Consider the following 21,504-nt stretch of genomic DNA (forward strand, 5'->3'; position numbering starts at 1 on the left):
ATAGCTTGACTTGTAATCTGAGTAATATGTTCGTCTTTTCTTTGCAACTTTCACGTTAATGCAGTAATTATTGTGTGCCTGGCATATTACAGAACAAGAGCAGACCTCATTCTTTCAAGATTTTATGGCCTTTTCTTGCTTGCTGTGCTTAAATATTTGAAGTTGCAGTCTTAAAATAAATTGCTTGACAACAGTACCATGGGTTTCTTTCATTTTTCACTTGCAGGTTTACCTAAGTATGCAACTAATAACCTCAGGGAATGCATAGAAAACAGAAAATAAAGCATTCTTATTGTGGTGTCTTGCAGCGCGTTGACTACTGACATGGATATACTCAGAGGGAGGAGGTTAAGGGGAAGGCTGCTGTATTTGTTGGTAGATGCTGAGTAGTATATAGGCAGCTTTTGGGTAAACAGCAATTTTTGATTGCCTCTTTGACAAAGGCACCCAGAAAAATTAATGTATATAGTTCTAGTAGCTTCTTGTTTCAGAAGCTGACATATACAATTACTGGTGGTGCAGCTGTATTTTGCAAAACTTTTCATTATTCTCTTGGATGTTTTCATATGTATAGTTTTTTAATTCATTTTTTCAATTCTTTCTTAAAGAACAATATATATTTTTGTTTGTAGTAAGATGTAAATTCTCTTTATAACTGTACACAGTGACAACACTCGTGCAATAAAGATACCAAGTGAAAATGTTGTCCTAGTTTAATTTTGTTGCAAAATCCTGTTTTCATTATGCTTAAAGATTATTTTATCTAATATGATTATAACACTATGTATATATGTTCCTCTCCTAATGGAAAGAATTGAATTATTCCATAATTTATAATGGGTTATAATGGGTTATTATTAAATATATAATATTATTAATAATGTATCATTTATATTGCAGTATATAAATGGAATAATAACAACAGCTGGTAATTTGCTAAGTCAGAAAAATGACTGTTATAAAATGCCTCACCTACTACCTTTCAATAATATTACACGCAGCTGTTTTGATACATTTTAATTAAGAATAACATCAGCAATATGGATATTTAGTTATAATTATACTGGACTAGAAATTTTAGATACTTTTCCTACGAGATTTATCACCTCAGTTTCTTTCACTGCATCAGGTTGGAACATCATGTGATTAAAATATCATTGTTTTGCAAATGATTCTGTTGTAGATAGGTAGTCTTTTTGAACTGATGAGGCTAATACATTCATTTCAGTTCCAAATGTGTGATAAGCCATCCTTTTTTCCCTTGAAAACTTTGTAGTAAGCATTAAAGGACATAGGACTCTAGGCTACTGACTGTTTTGATTTTCAAAGCTGAGATTTTCTATTGACTAGTTTTCATGAAAACAAATAAAATCACTGAGTATTGTCCCCATTCATCCCAAGAAAAGTCAAGACTAAAAGACTATACACAAAAAAGAATATCTTGGAGTGTTACACAATGTTTTTTTTTTGCAAGACTTGTGATCACTGTCGCATGTGGATTTGGGGTAGAAATTCCAAGTTTTAAACTCGTTGGTCCATCAGACTAACATCAGAACCAGTTCTATTAGAACTACTTCTAGAACCCAAACTCCAAAACAACCACTTTATTAGAACCAAAACTCACTCTCTCTCTCTCTACTAACTGCTGGTGGTGAACTTTGAAAGGATGGAGTTCAGTCTCTAGTTTTATTTGCCCACTCCATGTGCTGTACAACAGCTACTTCAGTAGCTATGTTTTGTTATGTATTTGGGGATGTGGCTGTATGTCTCCATCATCCTCTACTTGTGGATTTGCTTCTTTGGAGGGCCACTGTAGCCAGAAATCACAGGTGCAGTGCGTGTCCTGCTGCTTGCTTTATCACTTGGTGTGTGCCAGGCCAGCTTCAAGAATCTAATTCTTTGGGCTAGTTATTCAAAACTAATTCCATGGAAACATCTAGAGCTGCCTAAAGGTGTAACTTCATCAACTGTAATATAGCTGCTCCCATAAAACTTAATAAATTGTTTACACAAATGAGAGATGGATATAAAGGATTATTCAGTTATTCTACATGGAAAAAGGAACTTATAATATTATGAGCTGTAGAGAACAGGAAGAGACCTCACAGATTTCTGAAACATTGCAGACTCAAAAGCAAATGTGAAGAGTAGTTTCCTGCACAAGATACTACTAGCATTTTTAATAAACTGTGAATTAGCCAAAAAATAATTCATGGCAGACTTCCACAAATTTGAAATGACACTTGTTAATCATTGGCACTTACATGTGAAGAAATCCACACTTACATTTTCCATGAAACATAAAGGTAGCCTTTAAAGTATTTTATGTAGGTAGTGTTAGCCATTGAGTTAAGAAGTTTGTAGGAAAAAAGAATGCTGGATTTTTAAATTATCTTAAAATATACTGTTGAAATCAATGAATCCTGTAAAACAGCCAAGAAATTCCTGTTATATATGTTTTTTTTTTTTTTTTTTTTTTTTTTTTTTTTTTTTGTCTAGTACTGCATCTGCTTGTTAATTGAGTAGAGTAATAGAGTAATAGGGAGATAAGTTGGTTACCCATAGTCTTTCTATAAATACCTTTTCATAAGCTCTATTCATGTATGTATGTGCATATGAAAAATGTAATGTCATTAGTCCTGTATGGACTTGCATTGCTTTTAAGTGAACTGTGGTCTTGGTTTCATTAGGTGATTATACATACATTATCTCTATATAATATAGTATCCGATCTATGAATCTTCTCCTGTCTAGTCTTCACCCTCTAACTGCATACAGGAAAAAAACATGTCTTTAGTTCTGATGAATCATAATCCTCTGTTTTACATAAAGTTATTTTATTTTTCTGTAAACCAGGTAACTTAATCATGGAGATGAATTTCTAATCAGAGCCCAGTGGAACTGGCCAAATAATTCTGTTTGTTACAGCTTTGCTCAGAGGTATTCATCTAAAGATATGTGTTTTGCCATTCTGCCATTACCTTGGGGAAACTCATCCAACTTTCTACTACCCTGGATCCCCCTAAAGCAGAGGTTACGTTGTTCCCTTTCCTGCCACTGATACTCTTTGGTTTATTTACATTTGGATTTCTTTATTGTAATGTTGCCTTTAAGAATCTATATCTGTATATATATATATACAATGAGACATTTATATGCGTATGTATATATCTATATCTATATATATCTATACGTGCCTACAAAAGATTAAGGCATGCTTGGATTTTAATTACGCGATTACCTGTTTTATTTGCAAGCAAGTTTTGTATAATCTGAACACAAGTGGAAAAATATTGATGGAAATTTGCGAAATATTCTTTACAAATTTATTCTGTATTTTGATAACTCCTAAATTAATATTATTGACTTTTTTTTTCTTTCTTTTTTTTTTTTTTCTTTTTCTTCTTCTTTGTATCCATTCTTTGGGGACTCTTAAATGACATAAAATCAATTGTGTGTATAAACACCTGATCAATAAGAAACTCCAGAAGGCGATTTTGGTTCTTCTGGTCTAACAGTAGTCTTTGTTTAAAGTTAGAATCTTCTGCACAGCTAAGTGTTATAACACTACATATGGATTATACTGGATTCAATTTAAATTATGAAATTATGTAGCATGAATTTAACTTACATTGCTGCAGTATGGTAACCTTTCCTGGTTTCTAACCCTCAGTGAACAGTGATATTATGTTGTCGGACAGATGTTTTCAGTAATGCCAAAATTGACTAAGTCAGTTTTAGAAGTCCTCTGTTATGGAACCTTGAAAATAAAATTGAGAATTAAAAATACATTTAAATGACTTTTTTATTTTTAATTGCAAATCAGGCAAATTGTTGTTTAGCTTCTGGGTAATGAAAGTGACAAATTCCCACAAATGACTGTTATATATATTGAAAGATCTGTAGGTACGTAGCTTGTATAGCCTGTGTTCATCCAATTCCTTATGTCTTTTTTAAAGGTATATTATTTTACTTGACTTTTTACTTGATTTTTCTTCAAGAGTGGAAGAAATATATTGCTATATTGTGACATTTCATTAAAGTTTGGATCAATAGGAATTTGTGAAAATACCTTTTTGGCCATAAATGACCACGTCAGTATTTATGTAGACTTCTTCCCCTGCATCACAGACATCTGCAATAAAATCATGTTTGTGCCTGATGCTTTGCCATCTTTTTCTGTCATTGGCATTACTTTGGTAAAATACATTAAGAATTTTGTTTAATTATGATAAATGAATTGTTACTTTCCTGTAGATACTAATGATGCATGGGCTTACTGGAAATGAACCATTTGTTTTATTTCCATGTAATCTTACAGGCAATCTTCAAGATACAGATATATAGATATAGATATTCAGACAAAAATCTCATTAGCTTCAAGATGAGATTTGTGTGAGGAAGAGAAGATGTAGCACAGTGCAAATATTGGAGCTTTGGTCTGATGGGGATATTGGGAAGGTAGCCCGCAGTCACGCCAGGGTTAGCAGTGATCCTCAGACCCCCAAAGGAGGTGTGACTCTTCTTGACAACTAGCTGTACGGAGGTGAGATTCTCAGGGAATATTGGTTGAGTGTTGCAAATAGACTTAATTAGCCAAGCAGGTGTTCAATTATCCTACTCAGGAACTTACAAAAATCCTCACAGCTGGTTATATGTAACTTTAATGTACACAGGTACTTTTAAGCCTCAACATGCTTATACACATCCTACCAGAACTTTGTGATTCTCCTTAATATTCCAAATATTTCTGCTGAACTGGCTAGAGTGCAGTATTTTTCCTTGTGACACTTAGAAGCAAACTGCAAAAGACCATGAACACAAGATGAAAAGGGAGAAAAACTTTCAAATACTGAGTCACAATGAAGTTGCCTCTGAAGATGCAATAACTCTATGTGGCATTGTACCTCTTTACAGAAATGTGTTACATTCAACTCAGCTCCCAAAAGTCAAAGCAATTCCCTTGTCTGCTGAAGCTTGTCTCTCCATCGTGACTGTTTTTTATTTCAAATACAAACTAGTTTTGCCATTGATTATTATTTTATCCAAGTCTCCATCTGCCACAGCTATTTAGCAGTCCTTATGGACTGCTATATGGACTGACATTCCACTATCTGACTTTTACATATCTTCTAATATTGTGCACCATGAAGCTTGAGAATTCTCTCTTTTTCCCCTTGTTTTTCTATGCTATGAGTGAGAATACTATTGTATGCGTAAAAAAGTAGATGGTTATAAATTTTGATTTGTGCAAGTCATGCTGTTTTGATCAGCTGTGCTGATCAAAATTTCCATCTATTTAAAAGTCATCTACTGTGATTAGACCCTGAACAGTGATTTTTGGTAGAATGCTTTAGAGGTTGTGCTCTTACTTGTTTTTCTAGTAATAGCTAACTCATTATGTTTTAGTAAATGTTACAAGGTACACTGCAAAATCGGTTGGAAGATATGAAATTCCTTCTTAATACTAACCATAATAGTTTCCATAAATGTTTCTGACTGTTTCCATGAGTGGTTGGAAGTAAGGGTGTTGATGTAGCTCTTCTAAAATATCATGCAGTTCATGAATGGGAACTCGCAGTGCCAGGAGAAAAACCTCTGTGCTTAGAACAAAAATGATCAAGGCTGAAAAAAAGCACAAGATGTTTTGCAGAGTTAAAAAAATACATAACCAGTATGGATCATTGATTTTCCCTTCTCCGAATGACTTATAAGTGCACATTTATTCTTTGAGTTTATTTATTTATTTATGGAGACAGAGGTGGATTTTTGTCGTCTTTGTCTTAGATTGGGATGATTCCACCCCCCCTCCCACCACATTTGGCTCTGCAAGTAGAGAGAGGGGTTTCTCTTACCAGCACATCCCAGAGAAATAAAAACTTGAAGTCAGATTGTTCCCAGAACCAAATCCCATACCTATGCTAAGCAGTATAATTGCTAACAAGCTGCTCTCTTTTTAAAATGCCCATTATCCACAGGGCTGACAGCAAATCATGCATTCCGGTGAAAGTGGCATTTTACAGCACCTCTGAAAGGAAGCTGAAACATTTTGATGAATGAAGATATTGACCAGAGAAAGTAATTGTATGACCATAATCATTCAGACAAGAACTGCAGCAATAGGATCTTATAACACGGCAAATTGTAAAGGGAGCATGAGGGATGAAAATGATAGGTACTTATGCAAATGGCTTGTAACTATCCTGTGCCACTTTGTGGGTCTGTCTTTTAGTCTCTCTTGCTATCTAGGCCATGGGATTACTCAAAAACAGCTGGAAAGGAATGGATGCAATCATTTAATCACAAATTCTAAATGCTTTTTGTAGTAATTTTCCTGCAAATAGTAACACTACAAAATCAAGGCAGGTAGTATTTAATACCAGTTGCAAGACCAGAACTCCAGAAAGTCTGCATGCTTTTTATTGTAAGTATCCTGGGTCTGTCTTTTAAAACACCTGAGATACAACATGAAACTGTTTGTCTATTTAGGTTTATCACCTTTTCTTCATGTTTGGGGAATGTAAATGATAGTGTTTAATGAAGTAGATGCTGGAGGAGTCATTAAGTGATATTGTCGTGATTACATCTAAGCTACAGAATGAACCTCATTTTCATTACTACTGCAAAGCAAATTACATTTGCTTTTCATAGCATAATGCACTTTGCCCCTGAAATTCCTGCCAAAATAAAGGAAAGCTGTGATTTAGAGCTTTCCTCTGTAGGCTTTGTCATGGTGACAGTACAGGAACAGTTTAGGAAAAACAGGAAAAAAAAAAAAAAAAAAAAGAAAAAAGAAAAAAAGGAAGACAAAATAAAGACAATTCATCCAAGGCTTCAGAAGATGCTTTGCTAGCACAAAGTAACCGTGGTCCTCTGACTGAAATCTTTTCACTGCCCATTGTACCCCAGCACGTACTGGGGGAACCAGGCAATCACCAGGCACTGCTGCAGCTCAGTGCTGTTGTTTTTTCTGCTCCAAAAACCCACAGTCCAGGGGTAAACACCTATGTGCGCACCTGCATGCTTGTATCACTGAGCGTGGTGAACCTGGTAATGTTCACCTAAGGCTGCACAAATGTCAGCCTCAGCTTTAGCTTTGAGCTGTACCCATAAACATAGCAGAAATAATTAAAACTGTTGGAATTCTTGTTTGTGATTTTTATTGATGGAGACATATTTCTGTGTTTGGGTCATCTCACTGTTTATCAGCTAGGTCAGTCACAGCATGGGGAGGTAGTACTATTAGAATAGCTGTTTAGCAAAACTCCAGCTATCAGAAGGTTTAGTGTCTCCCTAAAAGTTTATTTTTTAATTTCTTGTCCTAACCGGGATGCTGCATTTTAACTAACCTGCGTCTCTGGCAAAAGCCTGGCAGAGGCAATCTTCAGTCCCCAGGCTTCAGCCAGTGCCCTTCAGTGTGACTGCTCCCATCAGTCAGTGTCCTCCTGCTTCTGTCATTAATACCGTGGTAGAAGATACATTGAATTATGGATTACATAAAAAGTTTTCCAAGAAGTTTGGAAAGTGCTGTTAAGGTAATTCAAAAACCAGACTCATTAATGCATCATGTTAAGGCAGTGTTTTTCTGATGTTTTGTTTTTGCCTTTGTTGTATGCATGCTTGCTGGAAAAAAGTCTTAAAGGCTTTTTATCGTCATTGATTAAGAATAAAACTGTTCAACTTGTTAAGCTTTAACAAAGAAGCTGTGATTTTCTTCTGGTTTTGCTGCTTACAAGAAAGGCTAAGTTTATTCAGGTGCAAATCTGAAAATATTAGAGGCTGTTTCTTTTTTTAAATGTATCTATTAATTTTAACTGATTCTTTTTTCCCAAATCAATATCCCCAATGCTACTTCAAAGGAAACAGCACACTTAAATAATAAGCACTTTAATTTCTGTGTCAAATGATGAAAGATATTTCTACATGAGATGAATTTAATGGAAATTAAATGAATCTTATTATTTCTATTGTAATAGGACATTAGGTTATATCTTCTTGTTAGACTCAGGTGTAACATCCATTATGAAGGTTATTTAGTTATTTATTTTAAAGATAAAACATATATGTCAGACTCCATATTTTGTGAAAAATAGAGACTATCTCCTCAGCATTGTTGGATGAGGTTACTCAGAAAGAGTAGTCAGAAATTGGAACAGGTTACCCAGGGAAGTGGTGGTGTCACCATCCCTGTGGGTGTTCAGGGAAAGGTTGGACATTGTGCTTAGGGACATGGTTTAGTGGGTGACATTGCTGGTAGGGTGATGGTTGGACCAGATGATCTTTACGGTCTTTTCCAACCTTAATGATTCTGTAAAATAGTTTGAAATTCAAAGCCACATCCTGCTAGGACTTTACAGATTTTCATGCTTGCAGCGAATCAGTTCATCATCAGTCAGTAAATTGTGTTATATTTAGAAAGCAACCTAGTAGAGGCGAAAGAAAAACACTTCTGCATATTTGATTTTTATTTGCCTTTTGTGTTTTCTGGATGAAATTTTCTAGCACTTAGCATTCGGCAGGAATAGGCCAAAAGCATTTTGACCTACAACATCGGTGTACTTTTCTTGTGCATGAACTAGAATAGATATTTTGTTTTGCAGATGTGTTTTAGTAAGGTATTACTCAATCACAAACTACATTCAGAAATATATATTACTTAAGGATTGTTTTTGGCAACAATGCAATTAAATGTCTCATGAAAAAGGTACTTTAAATAAATAATGAGAATGCTTGCAATTGTATTACGCTTTAGGCAGCCATTTTCTGATTCATTAGAGTTAGATTGTAAAATCTATAATAACATTATAGATAGTATTATATATAAAACACCATCTTCAGAAGTTGATATTTTTTCAAACCGCTTTAATATAAGAGCCTTTTAAGAAGATTAGATCCTTAAATCTCCATCTGCATGTTCTCCATCTGCCAGTTAGCTGTTAGTTATGGGAAAACTTTACAATGTCAGAAGCTTCTCATTGTACAGCTTCTTAGATATTTCCTCTTGAATGCCTCTATCTTACCAAAAAATCACAGCTTCTGTCTTGGCAATGATTTAGGGTCTAAAAAGCTGTTTAAGTTCCTTTTGTTTATATCATTCAAAAAGCAGTGCAAGGCCAAATATATCTTATTTATTTAACAACTTATTGTATTTTTAAACTTTATAGGTTGTTCTCAAAGAGTTGCATTGCTTAACATCAAGAAAGTTGATCAAAGATGTCCTTAATATTGATTATATTATGAGTTTCCATTACTATAGTAATTTTCTGATGTTTCATCAAATCTTTTTTGTGTGTGCATTATCTTCACAAAGGTCTTACAGAATGTTGTCTTACCATAATGTCATCCTCATTAATAACTTTTAATAAATTGGAATTAATCAATTTTACCAAGTTATTAAAACCAATTTATCTCTTATCTCATCTTAGAGATAAGTCTTTCTCTTTATGCCAGTTTCCAGTGTTTTCAGCTAGCAAACTAGTTTCTAGCTGGAAACCTGCCTTCTTTCTCACTGTGGGTATGAGTAAGCTCTGTGTGATATTTGATCTTTTCCTTTCAAAAATTTGTAGAAGTATTTAAAGTGGACATTTATTTTTAGAAACTGAATGATATTCACATCTTCAGAGAAGAACCTTCTGAATAATAAAGACTTTGTACAATTTTTAGAGGCTTCGGTACAGAGGACATTCATCAACTTGTCCAGCTTCTGTCATTTTAATTCAATACTTTGCAGTAGCCTCTCACAATTCTCAGGGAATAACTACTGCTGTTTCACCACAGCTTACTTATACAAACTACAAGTTCTTCTGTTACAATTGGACTCTGTTAAATGTCATAACAATAAGACTTATACTGTTCTCTTTAGGATAAGTCCTAATTTTCTAGACTGTACTATGAATATCGAAATAATTCTTACTTGAGTGAAAATAATAGATTGGATCTCAATTTCACAGAATCACAGAATCACAGAATTTTCTAGGTTGGAAGAGACCTCAAGGTCATCGAGTCCAACCTCCAACCTAACGCTAACAGCCCTCCACTAAACCATATCCCTAAGCTCTACATCTAAACGTCTTTTGAAGACTTCCAAGGATGGTGACTCCACCACTTCCCTGGGCAGCCTGTTCCAATGCCTCACAACCCTTTCAGTGAAGAAGTTCTTCCTAACATCTAGCCTAAAACTCCCCTGGCTCAACTTAAACCCATTCCCCCTCGTCCTGTCACCAGGCAGGTGGGAGAACAGGCCAACCCCCACCTCGCTACAGCCTCCCTTGAGGTACCTATACAGAGCGATAAGGTCGCCCCTGAGCCTCCTCTTCTCCAGGCTGAACAAGCCCAGCTCCCTCAGCCGCTCCTCGTAGGACTTGTTCTCCAGGCCCCTCACCAGCTTCGTCGCCCTTCTCTGCACCCGCTCAAGCACCTCGATGTCCTTCTTGTAGCGAGGGGCCCAAAACTGAACACAGTACTCGAGGTGCGGCCTCACCAGAGCTGAGTACAGGGGGACGATCACCTCCCTAGCCCTGCTGGTCACGCTGTTCCTAATACAAGCCAGGATGCCGTTGGCCTTCTTGGCCACCTGAGCACACTGCTGGCTCATATTCAGCCGACTGTCCACCATCACTCCCAGGTCCTTCTCTGCCTGGCAGCTTTCCAACCATTCCTCTCCCAGCCTGTAGCTCTGCTTGGGGTTATTGCGCCCCAGGTGCAGGACCCGGCACTTGGCCTTGTTAAACTTCATGCAGTTGACCTCAGCCCATCGGTCGAGCCTATCCAGATCCTCCTGCAGAGCTTTCCTACCCTCAAGCAGATCAACACACGCACCTAACTTGGTGTCATCTGCAAACTTACTGAGGGTGCACTCGATGCCCTCGTCCAGATCATCGATGAAGATATTAAAGAGGACCGGCCCCAGCACCGAGCCCTGGGGGACGCCACTAGTGACTGGCCTCCAACTGGACTTGGCTCCATTCACCACGACTCTTTGGGCCCGGCTATCCAGCCAGTTTCTAACCCAACGAAGCGTGCGCCAGTCCAAGCCAAGAGCAGCCAGTTTCTTGAGGAGAATGCTGTGGGAGACGGTGTCAAAAGCCTTGCTGAAGTCAAGGTAGACCACATCCACAGCCTTTCCCTCATCCACCCAGCGCGTCACTCTGTCATAGAAGGAGATCAGGTTCGTCAGGCATGACCTGCCTTTCATAAAGCCATGCTGACTGGGCCTGATCGCCTGCTTCCCCTTCAAGTGCTGCATGATGACTCTCAGGAGGATCTGCTCCATGAGCTTTCCTGGCACTGAGGTCAAACTGACAGGCCTGTAGTTTCCTGGGTCAGCCCTCCGGCCCTTCTTGTAGATGGGCGTCACGTTTGCTAGCCGCCAGTCGATTGGGACCTCCCCCGATAGCCAGGACTGTTGATAAATGATGGACAGTGGCTTGGCCAGCTCCTCTGCCAGTTCCCTCAGTACCCTTGGGTGGATCCCATCTGGCCCCATCGACTTGTGCACATCTAAGTGCCGTAGTAGGTCACCAACCAGTTCTTCATGGATAATGAGGGCCACATCCTGCTCTCCATCCCCTTCCACCAGCTCAGGGTACTGGGTATCCAGAGAACATCCGGTATTGCCGCTAAAGACTGAGGCAAAGAAGGCCTCAGTCTTTATTTATGTCAAGACCTTAGAGATTTTGCAATGGGATCTGGGAACTGTCTTGGGATCCATTCAAACCTCATAGCCAAGGGATCACAAAACTGCGTGTGTATGATGCTGATATACACCTTTGAAGACCCACTATCTATAAGGCTATTCAGGAATAGGCAACAATAATTAGTGTTTAACAAGATGGAAGTGAATCAGAAGATGAAGAAAATGAGGGGAGCAGGCAGGTCTGTCAGGGGTTTGGAAACAGGGGCAATGTATGTAGAGAAAGGAGATGGATGCCATAGATTCCTACTTGAACCATTTTTATTTCTTTTTTTCCCCCCTTTCTGTGAAAAACAGGTAGTTGTGAATTCAGGAAGCAAAATATCGTCCCAAGGATGTGTTGTTGGTCAACAGTTATCAAACTTCTCCTGTATGGCTGTGTGGTGATCCCCAGGAAAGCTGTGCATGCTGACATTCAGTCTGAGGGTGCTGCTTGCTAGCACTGTACTGCACTGTCCTCAGTAATTTCCTACTGTGTGCTGTAATTCAACATTATTCATCTATTACCTGCTTGATATCAACACAATCATTACACATTTGTGTAATGATTTAAAAAAATAAATTACAAGTAGTATTTTAACTACCTGGAGGGAGGGCCTGAGAGGAGCTGGGGGTTATTTACCATTAGGCCTCAGTTGGCTTTAGCTGCGGAGATGATAATGTCACATGAGGGAGCTGACTCTGTGACCTAGAGTTTAAATTGGGTAGATGGGCTGACTGCTTTTCTCCTCTGGTGAGGTGAAAATTCTCTAAAATGAGCAAGCTCAGCCAGGCCTACACCAGACAGGTGAAAGGAGCCTGGTGGCCATTTCAGGGCAGGAGAAAAATCACACAATGGGTGGGATTGGAAGGCACCTCTGAATGTCATCTAGTCCAACCCCTCTGCCAAACAGGATCACCTGGAGCACATTGTGCAGGATGGCATTCGGGCAGGTTTTGAATATCTCCAGAGAATGAAACTCCACAACCTCTCTAGGCAATTCCTGCCAGTGCTCTGTCACCCTCACAGTAATTAAATGCCATCTCATATTCAACCAGAACTTCTTGTGCTTCAGTTTGTGCCTGTTGCCTCTTGTCCGGTCACTGGGCACAACTGAAAAGAGACCAGCTCCATCCTCTTGGCACTCTCCCCTTAGATATGTATATACATTGACAATGTCTCCCCTCAGTCTTCTCTTTACCAGGTTAAACAGGCCCAGCTCTCTTGTATGACAGGTGCTGCAGTCCTCTAATCATCTTTGTAGCCCTCCTCTGGACTCGCCTCAGTAGTTTCATGTCCCTCTTTTGGTGGGGAGCCCAGAACTGGACACAATACTCCAGGTGGGGCCTCACCAGGGCAGAGTAGAGGGGGACTGTCACCTCCCTTGACCTGCTAGCAACACTATTTTGAATGCATCCCAGGATACCATCAGCCTTCTTGGCCACAAGGGTACATTGCTGACTCATGACCCCCAGGTCCCTCTTGCATTTCCTTGACAGGGGTTGCACTGGGTTGAGGGCTTCTGCAAGACTTCCTCTGTGGGTTTGCTTGAAGACTGCAAAGAGCAATTTCCCTTGAAGTTCCTTGAAAAGAGAACCAGGGAGAAAAACTGTTTTGCGCAGGTAGAAGTGTACTGTTGAGGGGTTCAAAATCACGACACTGTTAAACGTGCTGTTCTGGGTGGTATGTTGTTTAGAAGTGGTGTATTCTAAACAAAAAAGTATAAGAACATGTCATTTTCTGTTGTTAAAACAGCTCAATTTCTCACTCATATATAATTTGGAAAACACAAATGAAATAATCCATTTGTGACAAAGTGTTAATATCTTTTTGAAAGCTTATGAAACATAGCAGGAGATGCCTTCCTTCAGGTTAGTCCTCCCTGAAGAAGGTGGCTGAGGTGGAAGAGCTACCCTATCCATTTCGCTTACAGAAAGGGGAAAGATAAAATAGTATCTTGTTGTGTGCTTGTGAGAGTAACAAACCCAGATCAAATAGGAGAGACTCCAAGTAATCTTTCATCTTTCTTGGGAGTCCCTCCCTATGTATTTGGTGGCAGCTGTCTCACAGAGCCTTGTTGATGCAGGTCCAGGTCATGGGGAGGGGGAGAGATTGTATGTGGCCTTACTTTCAAAACCACGTGCGGGAGCTAAATTTCACATTTTTTACTCCACCTGGTATTCAGTGGAGCTTGGTTAAAAGTTGTGCTGCATTCATGTAATGTAAATCAGCTTTGTAAATAGGCTCAAATAATATCTTCAGAGATGTTTCTTTTCACAGAGAGTGTTATCACAGCAGTTTAATTTTCAGATGATAGTGGTATATATGGGTAAATGTGGCAGAGAGAGTGGATATAGATAGAAAAAATACTTACTGTGGGAGCAAATTAGGATCGTGTGAGACAATTGTCTTATTGTTTTTGTCATTCTGTTGTAGGATGCTAACCTGTTGTTTGGTCTAAAATTGTACTGTGAATACAGGCAGTGCATTGTGGCTATTAACAAATCTAAATTGTGTTCAGCTGAAGTTAGTAGGAGTTAAACATGAACTACAGAGAACATAGGTTTAAGCATACTAGTAGTTACAGAAGCATTCATTTAACATTAGTTACAAGCTACTGTTGATTTTTATGAGTAATAAGGGAGCAGTTTACAGTCGAGCTACTGTATAGAGAAAGAAGGGCTGTTCAGCTTTGGATGGAGCCTCAGGCTGTTCTGTAAATGTTTTCTATTACAAATAAGTTTAATAGTGTACATTAAAAAGGATGCGTATTTAAACCTTTATGGTCCATACCATGTTAGGTGGAATTAAAGTAAATTGCTGTGTTTCATTTCTGCAATTATCTTATAAACTGCTAGTTGATATTGTTCTGAAATTTATGTTCAGCACGTTTTAACACCAGTCATATTTTGGATAGATTATATAAGCTCATTTTGTTGTCTCTTAGGGGATATAAATTTACATGTATTAAAAGAAAAAAAAAAAGACATATCTAATAAAAAAGCATGAGTTATGCACCTCAGATATGCACCTTTGGAGTTATGTATGTGTACTATTGAGAGGGGAGGGATAGTGATCAACTCCCATGCTGTGATTATGAGCATGCACCGTGCAATTTTTCCTATTGATAATAGTTCTAGAAATATATGATTATGAAACATGGTCTTTTCCTTTTATTTTATTTTTTTCCATTCCTGTAGGAACTTGGAAGTAACAGCCCTCCGCAGAGGAACTGGAAGGGAATTGCTATTGCGCTGCTGGTGATTCTAGTTGTTTGTTCACTCATCACTATGTCTGTCATTCTTTTAACCCCAGGTAATCTATTTCTTTATTTTTTCTTACTGAAGGTGTATGATTCATAATGCAGTCATTAAAATGACATATAAATGTTAAAATATCTCTTGCCCTTAAGAATTTTTAACTTCTGGCTACTATAAATTTGGTGCCTTTAGGGACTTGAGAGTTACTGGAGTCCTTGTGGAGCAGAGGCATTTGGCTGTGGCAGCAGGTTCTTAGGATTGTGTCAGCCTTGAGGTAGCTACAAGCGATCCTCATTAGCCTCAGTGGGTATGAGCTGAATGTTAAGATTTTATCGCTTTTCTTACTGTAATTTCTGATTCACAGATGAGCTAAGAGAAGGCTATATATCATAGAAAACTAATACTGAGAATGAAACTTACTGAATCAGAAGCATGCATCTTTCATATGTACCTGCACAATCTTTTTCCCTTTTCTTTCTCTTAATAAACAACTATGTGACCTAGAACTAAGGAAACTAGTTAACAGTTCACTTCCCCCTGCCTCAAAAAAAAAAAAAAAAAAAAAAAAAAAAAGTGCGGGGCAATTAATAGACAAAATAACAACTGCACATATATAAATAATTATGCCTAATGCTTATTTTGTTCTAATTTGGTCCTTGTTATTTTCTAAAGATTTTATTGCTGGGGCAGCAACTGTTTACCTACATGTATGTGTATCTTTGAATTCTTTCTATCAGAATTGATTTTTTCCTGTCAAATTTGAATTCCTTCTATCAGATTTGAAATTATGATGTAAAGTATCTGATTTGGATGGTGTGTCTAATAAATATTGGTCTGCAAATGTTTTGCCATGTGAGTTCAATTTGTATAAGCCAAAAGGCTAGCAAAATGCTCTGCATTAAATGATGGTTCTGGACCATTTGACCACAGGATGAAGTCATCAACGGAAGCTTGGTGGATCCATGCCTGAGCAAGCACGCTAATAAACTGCTGCTGCTTGAAAGGAAGGTGGTAAAACTGAATGGAAAAAGATCAAAAAGCTTTTCTTCTCAGAGGTAGCAAGACAGCTACCTCTGAGAAGCAAAGCAAGTATGTAGGAACATTCTGGGCTATTCTGCTTCCTCTATTTTGTAGAAAAATTTGCTACATATGAACGGTGCTGTCCAAGGTAATGATAAAGAAATGACTGCTTATTTCCACTTAGGACATTCTGAGAAAAATAAAAGCAGAGTTGTGCCTCTCTAGTTTCAGTGCATATGAGTTTCTTCAGGGAATAATAAAGTCAGACACAGAGGGCAAATGGTGGCATGTCATGGTACACTTTAAGACAAAAGAGTGTTTTACTTTTCAGTGAGAGGTTCCTTTCTTTCACAGCTTGTAAAATCTCAGAAGTGTTGTGCTGGAATTCACAATGATAAACATCAGTTCTGGCTCTTATATCTGAATAGAATTATTAATGATGTAAAAACATAAATTGAATTCTTTGAAGGCACTTGCTGAAAAAAAAGAATAATCAACCTAGGGAAATATTATTTTTGAATAAGATAAAAACAAACAAACAAACAAAAAAAAACTTAGTGATTTACAACATCTCTGGGGTGGTTTCAAAATCCAGAGAACTTGCTTGAAAACTTGATGTAAGCTGGGACCTGCATTTCTGTTCAAGTCATGCGAGTGAAAAGTAGTTCTGTCAGCTCAGATGTTCTAAGATATCCCAAAGAGACTGTAGAACCTGATATAAATAAAAGCCTTTTTCCAAAAATGACCTAGTCTGTAAAACTGGGGTTTCTTGCAGGAGGTTAAAAATGCATACCAAAGAAAGCTTTGGAGGTCCATTGCGGGGCAGCTGCTTTCCCTACTTTTGATCTTAATCAGTGCTGTTCCTCCTTCACTTTCATGTTTAATATGTTTTGTTTTTGGAAGATAATGTTCTGATACTCTGCTGCTTTGCTGATGGGTGCTAAGCACTGTAGCTGAAGCTGTCTGATTCTGAATATATATCCAAGATGAGTTTTGAATGTTTAGCAGTCAAGGAAGCGAAAAACTCGGGAGACTACTTCAAAGGTTTCTATTGCAAAGTGATTAGTGCTAAGGTGGTACAAATGTGTTGTTATAAATATTTGTTTTTGCAATTCAATTCCAATATTACTGTTTTAAGTATTAGATTTCTTTCTCTATTTAGTTCTGCCTGTACTGATGGGTGTCTTTTAGACTTCATACAAATTCCCTAAGCACTGTGCATCATTCTGCTTCTTTTTAGGGGTATAATGATAATTTTAGACAGTGGCTGTCTGAAGCTTCTTTAGTCTTTATAAAGCATTTCAGTGAAATTCATGTCAAGGCAAGATTGGATTTATTGATATGTTAAATCCATCAGAAATGATCTGTTTTACTTACAATTGTTCATACATTGTTTTGTCCACAATGTGAGAAACTCTTAGGTCCACGTACACTAGTAGTTGTAAAACTAATACGTTGTCCTTTGACTTATCTCAAGCTTTAAGCAACATCTTTCATGCCTTGTTTGATAGAGGGATCAATGCTTTTTAATCAGCTAACAAGTTGTGTTTTTTTGTTTGTTTGTTTGTTTTTTTGTTTGTTTGTTTTTTAATTCTACATGTATGTAAGGTACATGCAAAATGCTTCAAAGAGGCTTTAGCTACTCCTAAAACACAAGTACTGTTATTTCATTACATGAATTATTGCTTGAATGGACAAAAACGGATGTATTTTGAGCTGTTAATATTGTAGCTTCTGCTAAAGTACAAAATGCAATATCTGTGTCACAATTATGGTGGTGGCTTTAGTAAACAAATAATGATATTGGTAATATTTTGGTTCCTGTATATTGTTTTTCATCTGTGATAATACTTGGAAGCTTTAGAAATATGTTAGTTTTCTCAAGAAGGAGACTGAAAAATGGAAGACCAGGCCATTTCAGTCGTGTAATGGATTAGTAGTAGGGTCTGAATGGCCTCCCAGTCCTGTTACCTGTCGCTGGGACTCTTAACAGCTCTCTGTGAATGTTTCTCTGTGGATTTAGTAGGAAAAAAGCAGAACAAAACCATTGTGTCCACCAAATATAAATTGTTATGTTGCTCTGTAGGTGGAAGTAGAAGGCTTGCAGACAGCTATCCCTGATAGTTTTCTCTGCAATTAGATAAGTGTATTGAAAAAGCAAGTACATGAGGATATCAAAGAATATAATCATGTTAAAGTAAAGGGCTTGAGTGTGGAAGAACCTGGAGTTTCAGAAAAGTCTGTCTAGGCCAACTTAATTATGAAACCAGTGATGTTTTTTTAGTGTGATATTTGGAGAAGATTACTGGAGAAGTATTTAAGAGACAATAAAAGAAAATACTTTGAGAATAATAACTTTCTTTCTTTATATTGTGAATTAATGGCCAGTGCAGGGACAGAAATAGCTGTTTCTCAGATATTATCATTATATGTCAATATAAACACAGGTATCTTACTTGTTTTTATTTTATTACATTTTTGAAGTTTCATCATATACATGAACATACTGAAATAGTCACAGGTAGACTTTCTGGGGTCAGTGCCTCACTCCTGCCTTTAAATCAGTGTGTTTTCAAGCTTTGCATCGTGGCAGGATGTGCCACATGGTAAGAATTACCTTAAGACCTCGTGTAAATCTGTATTTCAAAACCGAGGAATGTTCAGTTAGAGGTACTAGAAAATGAAAGCTTCTGTATTAAAAATGTTCTAAGAGTTGTCCAGACACTGCCACTTTTGTTGAGGTGTTTTGCTGCAACACTTAAGGCTGATCCTCTTTTTGGGAATGACAGTAGTTCTACCTTCATGGTAGCTTACAGTTTCTGAAGATGTGGCAGACTTGAATGCTGTATTTGGGACTCCTTTGCTGACATATGTTGATGTCAGCATTTAAGCCATGTTTGCTGATGTGTGGTAATTACTGTTGAGCAGAGTGGCTTCTGAACTCTAGCGAAACATGGTTTGATTTGACACCTCTTGATGGGGGGAAGGACAGCTTTGCAGAAAAATTCCTTTAGGGAGCATGTAGGTCAGCCAAACTCATGGAAGATATTTTTGTGAAATTGTTTGGAGTAAAGTCAAGCTCCAGGAATGGAATCTATTGGGATTATGTCCAGTGGGTAAATATTCTGTTTAGAACAGAGTTGGGACCAACCACACCATTTCTCATGTTGCTCTTTAAATGAATAGAAAATGAACTAAAATATTTTTTGCTGAAGTAGATACTCATTACAAAAAAGATTCAAGCTTCTGTTTAATTACATATAGCCTCCATGTAACTACCATAAATTATCAAGCAAGTTTTGATATCTATTTTATGTCAAGTTGTTTTTCCTTTTTTGTACAAACGTAATACAAACTAAGCTAATTTTCAGTTATAGATGTTAGCTTGCACACAGTTAACTAGTGGTGTTTCTTCACTTTTCAGGCATCATTTAATATCAATCTTTTATTTCCAGTGTTAAAACTTTTTTTAATCCCCACAGAAAATTCAGTAAGGAGTTTGACTTAATATACTGCACTAAATAATTTCTAATTTTAGTTTCTAAGTTAGAAAGTAGATTTTGAGGTTTTAGACTATTTTTAATTACTCATTTGCAAAAATAATATACTGTAAACTCATGAAAAATAATAAGGCTATTAAATTTCTATTTTTGCCATCTTCTAGTTTAGTAAACATGAACAGGTTTGTCATTTTGAATAAATATGCACTAGTTGTTGAACTGTTAATGTGTTTAAAGTATGGTGTAGTTATTTGTTTTTTAACATTTGATTTTGTTTATATCTTTTGTAATCTTGTGTTCATTTTCTATATGTAATTTCATACCAAAATATAGAAATCCATGGGAAATAGTGTGAGGACAGTGAAATATGATTCCTTCAAGGAATAATTCATTTAAATGTAAAATGGAAAAGAAAGAGAGCTAGTAGGGCATTAGGTAATGTGGTAATGAACATGCAGTGGAAAAAGGTAGACTAGAAATAAAGAGTGCTTTGCAAAATGCATACCAATTTGTGCCTGTGCTCAAGAAAGATTTACCCAGGAGAGGGGGTAAAGAGAGCTCACATGGTGAGAAATTCATCTTGCTATACATAAACTAAGCATTTGGGGAAGGTAAAGTACTATTTTTTTATTTTTTTTTTAATGTCAAATCTATATTTTACTCAAAAAATACACAATATGCAATATTGTCAGAGCAGAAAGCTAGTGTCCAAGATTACAAACAAGGCTCTATTTTGGACGTGACTTTGCATTGCAAAACAACAACAGCAACAAAAACCAACCAACCAACCAACCAAAAAAACCTCACAACTTTTCAAACATATATTAAAGTCGTTTGAAGATGCTGATTGTTTCATCTTAGAAATGCTAACATCAATTTTAAAAGTTACTCTAAAATCCAATTTATTTCAAGATTACTTGTCAGGCTTGTGAATTAAAAGACAGAAAAGCAGAACTGGTATGCCTTTCTTCTCTGATAGTCTTCTGCACACACTTGATGTATTGTTCTATTGAGTTTTATTAAAGCAGTTAAAAAACAATCTGTGATAACTAAACTGTCTTGGGCAAGACAATTTTTGGCAGCATAACAGCTTGTGTGATCTTGATTGATAGTTGGTAGACTGGCAATATATGAGGGGTCACAACAAATAGAAACAGAGACTCATGAAAGGTTAGAAAGGGAATCCTTCTGAGATCACAAACAGCATCAGGACCAGGGTCTGTTATACCAGAATGAGCGATGGAAAACAGCTTGTGGGATAGGTAGTATGCAAGGTTATGGAGAGTGGGGAAAATGGGCTTATGAAGAACCCAGTATTTGATGCTGTTAAGTCTAAGGTAGTGTTTTGAAGACAGGAAATATATTTGTGGAGCTGAGCAGGGCATATGTAACAACATATGCTTACTTTGAAGATAAAAACTCCATGTGTGGCAGGAGAAAGAGTTATCAAGGTCCCATGATGTGTGAACAGAGGGATTAGGTATAAACCGTGAGAGATGATGTTACTCTGCTGTAAAGCTCTGGTAAGACTACAAGTGGAATATTCTGTCCTGTGCTGGACTTGGAGACTAAAAAACAACCCAAATAGACTATTTTGATCCCTGGAAGGTAGGAAGAGGCCAAAAAGCTTATTTAAGGATTAGAATGCTTCTCTTGTGAGAGAGGATTTGAAAAACTCTGCATGCTTAGCATTATATCATGTACAAGAGGAGTTGATTACGGTGACTAAGTGCTTACTGAGAGCTGGGAGGCAGGTGCATGCAAAACACAGAAATGCCATGGAGTGAGCAGCCATGGTGGCCTTGCATCTATCCTAAATGTGTGGCTTGCATTAGAAAGGAGTTTGTCTCCAATGCAGCAAAGATGCACCTTATGAATACTAAATGAAGCGGCTGCAGCAGGCAGTGTTGACATTTAAAAGGTCAACAACAACAACAACAAAAACAAAACAAACAAACAAAAAACACACCAACAAAACATGTTGTTCATTTCTGTAAGTTTTCAGCCAGGCCTCTAATTGAGAAATTTGGCTGCATAAACACTGATAACTGA

At 37.3% G+C, this 21,504-nt stretch overlaps 1 protein-coding gene across 2 annotated transcripts in view; it reads left to right on the plus strand.

Moving 5' to 3' along the window:
* The window catches only part of DPP10 (dipeptidyl peptidase like 10), a 487,552-nt gene that overhangs the window by 263,681 nt on the left and 202,367 nt on the right, over positions 1–21,504 (plus strand). For both annotated transcript variants that reach the window (XM_032189693.1, XM_032189692.1), the window contains exon 2: positions 14,873–14,987. In XM_032189693.1, the coding sequence (XP_032045584.1) occupies positions 14,873–14,987 (115 nt within the window). The remainder of the gene's footprint in view (positions 1–14,872; positions 14,988–21,504) is intronic.

Source organism: Aythya fuligula, chromosome 6 (assembly GCF_009819795.1).
Source record: "Aythya fuligula isolate bAytFul2 chromosome 6, bAytFul2.pri, whole genome shotgun sequence".
NCBI lineage: Eukaryota > Metazoa > Chordata > Aves > Anseriformes > Anatidae > Aythya > Aythya fuligula.